Source organism: Nesoenas mayeri, assembly GCF_963082525.1.
Source record: "Nesoenas mayeri genome assembly, chromosome: 5".
NCBI classification, from domain to species: domain Eukaryota; kingdom Metazoa; phylum Chordata; class Aves; order Columbiformes; family Columbidae; genus Nesoenas; species Nesoenas mayeri.
The window spans coordinates 47,755,634-47,764,748 of record NC_137548.1 but is presented as its reverse complement, the minus strand read 5'-3'; the positions used below and the strand labels follow the sequence as shown (position 1 = coordinate 47,764,748).

Sequence of the window (9,115 nt, the reverse complement as noted above, 5' to 3'; positions counted from 1 at the left end):
GTTTTCTCTTTCTCCATGTTCTAATACTATTTTATACAGGCTGAATGTCTAACTGTAGTTAAAGGTATTTGTAAAGTGCCTCTGGCAGAAGAGTTTAGGCATCTCTGCTAATTGAAATGGAGAGACCATGCTTCTATTTCTGGCTGGCTGTGTAGGTTCATTGTTTAAGGAGCACAATGGGAAGGGGGACTGCTGTTGAAGAACTCCAGAAGATTTGCCTAAGTTTACTGTTAATGGGATATGATATTTTTACCCCTCCCTGCTCTGTCGTACTCTTTTCCTTGCTCTTTGCTTTGCAGGACTGCCTCAGTTCCTTCATTGTCTTGCAGTGCATGTTTGTGTCACAACTTGATGCTGTGGGAAACTGCTAGTCCAAGGCTGACTCTTTGCTTTTGCTGCAGGCTGAGTCCTTGGGCTTGAAGACTCATTGGCATTACTGAGATTAACACTTGGACCTTCAAGAGCAGAGACTTTCTGATGGCCCTGCTCCACTCCACCTGAATGTATGAGTGAAGGGTTCACCGTAGCTCCATCCTTTGCTCCCCAGTTCCACAACATGGGTTCATTCAGACGGCCCCGACCTCGCTTCATGAGCTCCCCAGTCCTCAGTGACCTGCCACGGTTTCAGGCAGCCCGGCAGGCTCTGCAGCTCAGCTCCAACTCTGCGTGGAACAGGTGAGCAGGACCCACCTGGGCCGAGCTTTTACCTTGCAACAGCCCTGCAGTAAGGGCTGTGCGTGTCTGATCTTTGTGCTTCAGGCAATTTATGGCTCAGTTTATCTGTTTATAAGTGTGCATGAATTCTTGACATGCCCAAGCTTTTCCAGCATTGAAAACCTCCATGGAGGTGAAAAAATTAGACCTAGTAGTGTTCAGCCTTGTTTTTGGCCAACATTGTTCAGAGATATTGTCTTGATGTAAAACAGAATTACTCTTTGTTAACAGTTGATCTTTTTAAGTGCCATTTAGGAAAACACATCCCTAGTATTGTAATAAATGCCAGTTCCTTAATGCACAACAGGAATTTATTTGCATATTATGAAGCTTTTACCACAGCTGAGTTCCTTTGACAACTGCTAAGCTCATGGCTTCTACCAGCATTTCCTATTTACAGCTAAATCCTGTCTGCAATCTGTGTCATGCAGCAATGGCAACTGGAAAAACGATGTGTAGGGTGGAGAGTATGATGTCCTGATCTGATCTAATAGTCTGCTGCTACCAAAACTGGGTCTTCCCACCCCTGCTTCTGCCACCTTGCACTAGCTCTGCATTGTGCTGATCCCTCTCTTTTGCTGGCGTAGCTCAGCTTACTAATACCACACAAAAGCAGCCCAGCAAAAACATCACAGTTTTATGCTAGGATAGTGAGCTGAAGTCTTTGAAGCATGCAAGTGCTGTAACTGACCCACAGAAGGGAATGCCCTTTAAGGGAATGACACCTCCTCTTGTTAGCCGTGGCAAGCCTTTAGACCTGCTAAATCATCTTGTATGCTGTCACTTTATTACGTCCTCTGTGCTGATGAGAGAAGTATGAGTTAGAAGATCCTCCAGCAGCATCTTACAGGCATTAACAGGGCTTAAAGTTGGGTCTAACTAAGATGATGCTGGCTGCAGAATGTCATCCAGCACAGCCAGTGTCCTATCAGACTCTGTAGATTGGGTGGTTCTTGCTAGCATCATTAGATAATACAATGTGATGTGTTCAGCAGATACTGCCAAACATCTGTGACTTCTCATAGCAACTAGCCTGCAATGCACAGCAGAGATCCCCCAAACAGATGTGTTGAAGATGTATCTGGTGAGAACATGTTCTTAGTGTACAGTGTCCCTTGCTTACTCTAGGCACAACTGGAGGTTGGTTGCACCCTGTCTTCCATGAGAGATGTAGGAAAATAAGAGTGATTATTTCGAGGGAAGAAAGCGTGCAATTATTTAAGTACACTTAACGTCTCCACCCCATTGTAACCACTCAGCTTTTGGTGGCTAGCTCACATTGCACTCTGTATTAAATCATTCTGATGGCTGTTATTTATGGATGTTGTACTGTCTCATTTATTTTTTGGCAGTGTTCAAACAGCAGTGATAAATGTATTCAAAGGTGGAGGCTTGCAGAACAATGAACTTTACACCCTCAATGAAAATATCAGGTAGGTTTCTGAAATGCATGAAAAGGGATTTTTGTTGCTGCATGTTTGGTGTCTGCTTGGTTTTGTTCCCCTACAAAGCTGCAGTTGGAAGATATTGGTGGGAGGAGAAGGGACTGAAGCAAACTTAAGTTCAGCTTTGGGGTTTCAGGCAAACTTTGTTTTTGCTATTGGTGGAGGGCATGGGACACTTGGATAATGTTTCTCTGACTTGTGTGGATGTGTAGCTTTGGCAAGGACAGGATGTGTATTAACTTGAATTATAAGGATTTTGTCCCATCCTAGGGAGTTTGCCTCTTCTGACTGATTTTTACACATAAGGGCATTCATGATGGTAGTAACATCTCTTTTCTAAACCCAAGCTTCTCAGAACCATGAAGTGTTTAAACTAAAAGCAAAACACAGCATGTCATTTAAAAGTTTCATCTTCATGTGACAATTGCAGAGCAAGACCTGAAAGTATGAACCCTAAAGATGATAAACGGGAAAGCCTAACAAACATTTTCTTACACTGATGGTAATTATGATTAAAAGTTGTTTTTGTTGTTTTTTTTTTTAATCAGAATTCATGATTATCTGTGGTTTCGTTCTGATTATTTGGAAAGTTTGGTTAGCAGTAGATAGGACTGTAGAGTAGATAAAGAACAATTTATTCTTACTTTGGTTCCAAGTGCTGCTAGGAGGAGCATTGTTGGAGCTGACGTATGTGGTTCCTCCTCCCTCTCTCTTTCCCACTATATCTATATTCATTCATCATGAATGCTGTCATACAGGGCTCCAGTTCTCCTTCTATATGCCCGCCATCCCTATGGCAGTTTTCCCAATTGAAGTGGCAATTTGGGCTAAGCACATACTAAGCAGCAGTCTAAACTACCCCTTTCCCTACTTTCAAAATAAATGCAGCTTGCAGGGCATGAGACTCTGTCCTATTTGGTATGGTCCCAAAGGTGAAAGTTTAATATAAATCCTTTTGGCAGCTGAGTGAGGGCAGTGTTTCATTCTTTAATGATATTTTAATTGTGTTCAGGTCAGAAGTCCTCACGTTAGGCTTAAGTGCTTGGAACAGTTGTAATTCTTCATGGGAGATGCGTATTTCTGTATGTGGAAAGAAAAACTAATTTCCTAAGCCTCTGGAAATACCCTAACCTACAGTCTGTTGGCAGGCTTGGGGACTGGCTTTGAGGCTTGTGACTTGTCTGCCAGGCTGTTGCTCACTGCGGTGGCTGCAGCCTGCTCTTCCTCTCCAGTGCAAGCAGGGAGTCCTTCCCATCCTTGTGGGGAGGCAGGACACCAGGCAGAATAGCTGTATTGCCTGGGCTTGGCCACAGTAGCTTGACTATGCTTTCTTCATGTGTGGGAGATTTGAGGGATATTCTTGAGGCTGTTGTGTGGATGGGTTTCTTTTAGATGGAGATTTATTTCTGAACTAGCCAAAGGAATTTCAAGGCCAGCTCGAAAGCTGAAAACAGAACCTGCTGTGGGAGTGAGGCAGTTCTACAATAATAGAGCCTCAACAAGATGTAAATCAACAGACCTATTAGCAGTGAGACTCGGGTGCGTGGACAGCTTGAGAACATGGACAATATCCAGTCAGCTAATGCATGCTTGGAGCATGGACGCGTGATCAGGAAATACCTGCATATATAAGGAGGCTTGTTTCTGTAATAAAGGACTTTGCTTGAATTCATATTGGATTGTGTGGAGTCCATGATTTTTCGCCCTTGCATTCATGTGGGTTACTGAAGTGGATCTAGACTGTCAAGAACTGGGTGAAGAACAGGAAATTAGTTGTGAACTGCGTGTACTTTTCAAGCAGTGCTGATGGTAGGAGTGGAAATGCGCTCTTCCATTGACAGGGACTCTCAGCACTTGGAAGCTCTCACCTTGAAATACGTGATTAATGTTCCTGCAGGTGCTCTGAGCACTAGTTACATCTGCAAATGTCATTCTCTAATTATATCACTTTAACATTTAAGTAACTCATTAATGTCCATCTAAGAAGCAAAGGACATGCATCTGTATGTTTGTATGCACACCTGCAGTCTCGCACCTATGACTCTTGATGTAGCTGGCAACACATTAGCTCTGTGCACATGAGGTGAGTCTCTAGCTTGACAATGGGCAACAAGCTAGACCTGTCAGATGGCCAGCTCTTGCGTGCCATTAGGTTGTGCTGGTGCACTTGTTTATAGTTCTTCATTCAGCTCCCTGGTGAAAGTTAGCAAAGGCAGTGCTTTAAGACACTCACAGATTTTGCACAGCATTTAGTTATTTGACAGTGGGACATGCAGGAGAGTTTTAAAGTAGAACAGTAATGGCATGACTAAGAGGCGAGCAGGTGGTAACATTTTGCTCTGGATTGCTGCCACCAAGTTGTTGTTGGCGTGGTGGTGGTGTTGTGTTGGTTTGTTTTTTTGTGGTGGTGTTGTTTGCTTTGGTTGTTTTTTGTTTTTTACTGGTCTGAAAGTCAGTTGTCACGGCAAGAGGAAATGTAAGAAATGCCATCAAGATTTGGGATTTCAGGAAGTGAATAGGAAGAGACTCCTTCCTTGCATTCTCCCTAAGGCTCAAGCCTCTAATTGCTGCTCTACCTCTGTGAGGTGAAGTCCTATCACGGGCTTGTCAGTCAGCTGGTGGAGAACCCCCTGGACTCTGCTGAAGCCAGTGGAAGAACTTCTGACAAACAGGCCCCAAAGGCTTATCTGGTTTCTCCCATCTCATAGAAACATAAATGTACTTTGAGACAGGAAGAGTAAATATAATTGCCCTGAGAGAGAAGGAGTGAAGAATGTTGGCATGCAAATAAATTTAGAAGTGTTACTAAATGGTTAGGGCGGAAAGTTGCTGTCAAAATTGACTTTCAGCAAAGATTAGGAAGAAGTGGTGTAGTTTCTTGATAAGAATGCAGCCTGAGAACTGGATGGTCCCTGATTCAAATGTCATTTTCAAGCACTCTTGATTATACTTCATGTTGGAGAAAAGCAAATCTCTTAAAACAGGAAAAATGCAGTGTTTTACAGTGGAAAGTGTTGGGCACATATTAAATTTTAGGCAGAATTTACTGCTGCAGAATTTATGCTCACAGTCACTGAAAGTGTAAATGCTCTTTGTGAGAAGGTTTGTTTTTTTTTTTTTAATGCTGCTTTTGGTTTAAAACAATCCTGATTTATATATCAGAGTTTTGAAATATAAATATGTATTACAATGTAAAAGTTCTTTTATAGCCTGATTTAAAATACAACAGTTTTTATTAGAAATACTTGGAGTGGCTTCTGCCTGTGTGTATTTAAAATACATCTTGTTAAATTTCTAGAAGTTCTTTCTTGAAAAATATGTCTTTTTAATGCAGTAGTCATAGGGAAGCTGCAGCTTCTGCTTGTGTGTTTCCTCTTCTTATCCTCCCACCTTCTACTTCCAAGAGAAAAGGGAGTACATCATTAGGGAAATATGCTATTTTCTGTGAAATTAAAGGTGTCTTTCTTTAAACAAAAAGCAGAAAAAAACATGAATTTCCAACTAAATAACTTGAAATTGTCTCCTCAACTTTCTGGGCATTCAAGGGGGCTTTTTTTTTGTTTGTTTGTTTGTTTGCTTGTTCTAGGTGTATGGCTTATAAATAGAAGACTTCAGGGAAACTGTGTGATTCCTTCATGATTTGAGAATAGCCTTTGTGGTCATTTGTAGAATCTGTACCTAAATGTAAAAGAAATTTAACTGTGGCCAAAATGACACATTCACATATACTCACATGTCTTTGGTATGACTGGTAGTGCAGATATACCTCTAAGAAATGACCAGCAAGGGCTGTTACTTCATGGCTGCATTCCTTTTGTCTACAGACGGCTTCTGAAGAGTGAACTGGGATCCTTCATCACGGATTACTTTCAGGTATTACATGATTTACTTGCTTTCTTTTGAGGTTTGCTCCCCCCCAGCTTTTTGGCCTATAAAAAATATAGGGCCCCTTTTTACATGCATGTAGCTTACAAGTTTCATTTTTGTCTTGCTACAGAAGATGATGGAGGTACTGGACTTTTTTAATGTGGGCCATATAGCTTTGGGAGTAGTCATATTCATGAGTGTATGTGCTAAATTAAGGATAAACTTCCTTTACACCTAAGAAAGGCTGCTAGTAGCCTACCAAGGTCAAGAAGGAAATAACTTGAACTTTTTAAAGAAGATAGGATACCATTCATAGTGTTTTCTTTAGCCTATTTGTCTAGTATAGAGAAGTCAGGAATAGGTTTTCTGCAATAGTGGCCAGCAAAGGGGAAAAGAAATTGGCTGTCTGGTCGCTTTTTGTGGGGAGGGGGGACAGGCAGAGAAAGAATTCCCTATCAGCAGGAAATCAACCTCAGTACTGTTTGCCCTTTAGTCCCATAAATATAAATGCAACCTTCAAAAAAGTGAAAGATGAAGAATGAGGTAAGACCTGGTCAATCACAGCTGTGAATAACTGTTATTGCCTTTTACTGATACTATCCAGATAGACAGAGGTTCAAATATAACCACATGAAAGTGTGCTGGATTATTTTGAGAGGATACTGATGGCTTTCAGTGTTGTAAGTTGTTCAGTGTAGTGTTGATTAATTAAAAAGAAACAAAAAAAAAAGGGGAGGCTGCTGAAAGCAAGAAGGTTTTCTTCCCTTTGAGAAAGAGAGACAGAGAGAGAAAAAAATTCAGTATTTTCTGAAGCAGCTGACACTGCCGCATACTGTGCTAAGAGCATAGAAAGGCAAAAAAAGAAGACTAGTACTGTTTTCTGTCAGTATTAGATTACATGACTTAAAAAAATCCCCCACGCTGTGCTGTTAAGTGAGAAGCAACCTCCTGCCTTAAGTATAGTGATGTTTTGCTTCTTTAGACTCTATCAGCACAAGTTGTTTCCTGGAAAGAGGTGGCTGCTGGTGCCAAATAGTGGGATGTTTCCTAGACCATGAGTGAGGTCTGGTGGCAGCCCAGCAGAAGGGCTGAGAGCCCATAGCGCACAGTGCCTGGCTTAAGTGGAAATCCACTCCTGCTAATCCAAAACCAGGCAAACAAAAGTTTGCAACTAAATATATGTGTCAAATTGAAATTTGAAAGGTCTTGATCAAGTGTGCAGGTACTACAGTGTTAAGCGTGGTGTGCAAGGCTGGAATAAGCAGAAAATGTCCAGAGCCAACTTCATGTAGCCATAAGCCTGAATGGAGCATGGAGCTGAACATAGTCCTGAGGGATGTGAAATGTTGACATGTGACTGTTATATGGTTTTGAAAATTCAGAGTGCAGTGAAATAGGCCTGTGCTGAGTGAGACACAGCTGAATTGTGTCACTGTGCAAGAAGAAGGCAATGACTGCTGGGGACCGAATGGTTCCTAATGCTAGGGTTTGGATGTGTTATTCCCTTTACTCCAGACTGCAAACCTCAAGCCTCTCTGTTATGCTAGGGCTAGTGGCATTAGCTGAGGTCTCTTAGTAGTAGAGCTGACAACTGGAGAGACTGCTTAGACTACAGCCTGCTCACTACTGGGGCCTGGATATCTCTGTTGCATCCCTCTTAGCAAGCTGAGGGTATCTGATCTTGTCCTGGGAGAAGAGTCTGATCACCAGCACCATTTTCAGCAAAAGCGGGTGCAAAAACTGCTCTTTCACCTTAATGGCAGGGCTGTACTACTTCAGCCACAGGCCAGAATTGCAATGTAGATACTCAGCACTGGACTACTGCTGAGAGAGTGATGATCTTTGCCTCGGGGACCGTGCAGTGCAAGGACTTGGCTATGTTCACTTCGGCGTTTGTTTTTGTGTCAGTCTGTCTGTTACAACATTCGCAATGTATATATACTAGTTCACCTGCAGCTGCTGTTCTCCTACTGAAGCCACTGGGACTCAAATTTAATTTCTGGGATTTTTTTTTTTTTTTTTTTTCTTTTTGCTCAATGTTAAAAGGATTAACTTGGCATCCATCAGACTTAGTCTGAAGTAAAATTCCTTGGTGCTGGCAAGCCAGGAGACAAACTATGAGATAAAGGCTGTTGTAGGAAATTAACTTTCTATTCTGTTGTTAGGTAAGATGCAGGCTTATTTCTGATGCTAGACTGACAGTGCATGGCAGTGATAAAAGGTACTGCTCCCTTCTGAATGTTTTTACTCAAAAATCCTTGGGCCATGGAGTGGGGAGAGACTATTCATGTGCCCAGGAAGGACTGGCAACATTATTTCATTTGTATGTGGGTTCAGTTTCACTGCTGATACCAATTGGTTTAGGGCAGTACTGTTGCCACCAAAATGAGCAGAGAATTTGGCTGGAAAATAACCTTGAAACAAAAAATAAAGTTTTCAACTACTTCCCTTGGCTTGTTGTGCTCATCCCCTCTGGCATAGGGGAGGTGATGGGAGTGGGTCACCATGATGGGGGGTGGAGTGGAAGTGCATCTTTTGGCAGTGGTTTCCTCTGCCATCTGCTAAAGCCCACTGAAAAGCTATCCTGAGAAACAAGTTTACTGTTCTCTTAGATTGAAATGAACCCTGAAGGATCTGCTCTCATGTGTAACCAAGCAGTTTTAAATATCCTAGCAGCAATTAGAGCAGCTAACTGGGTCATGTAATATTTAGATGTGATAAACTGACTAAAATGTTTTCTGTTTCTTATGCCATAGCACTTGTAACAGGAGCCACTAAGATAATTTTTAAAATCCCATTTTCCATTTTTTTAAGAGTTCTGGCTCTTAGAGTATGTATATTTTAAACACATACATAGTTTTTCTAACCACTGAATATTTGAGACTAAAACAGAGTAGAGGTTTTATAGTGAGACAAATCTACCTTTGTGATGAACTTGACTTGGTTACTTGCAAGTCCTTTTCACCAACAGTCATGTGAATTGTCAGGTTTTAGCTCCTGAAGTTGATAAAAGAATGTTTAGGAAACAGGTAGGGTTTAGGCAGTGTTTCTCTGCTACCAAACCATCATCATACCAGAGTTACTGAATC

The 9,115-nt window shown here is 41.7% G+C and overlaps 1 protein-coding gene across 1 annotated transcript in view; it reads left to right on the top strand.

Moving 5' to 3' along the window:
- Nucleotides 1–505: 505 nt before the first annotated feature.
- Nucleotides 506–9,115, top strand: part of PRR5L (proline rich 5 like) — a gene marked incomplete at both ends in the record, with an annotated part of 40,179 nt that continues 31,569 nt past the window's right edge. Inside the window, 3 exons of the mRNA XM_080345595.1 lie at nt 506–675; nt 2,067–2,147; nt 5,984–6,032. Coding sequence (XP_080201721.1) covers nt 506–675; nt 2,067–2,147; nt 5,984–6,032 — 300 coding nt within the window. The remainder of the gene's footprint in view (nt 676–2,066; nt 2,148–5,983; nt 6,033–9,115) is intronic.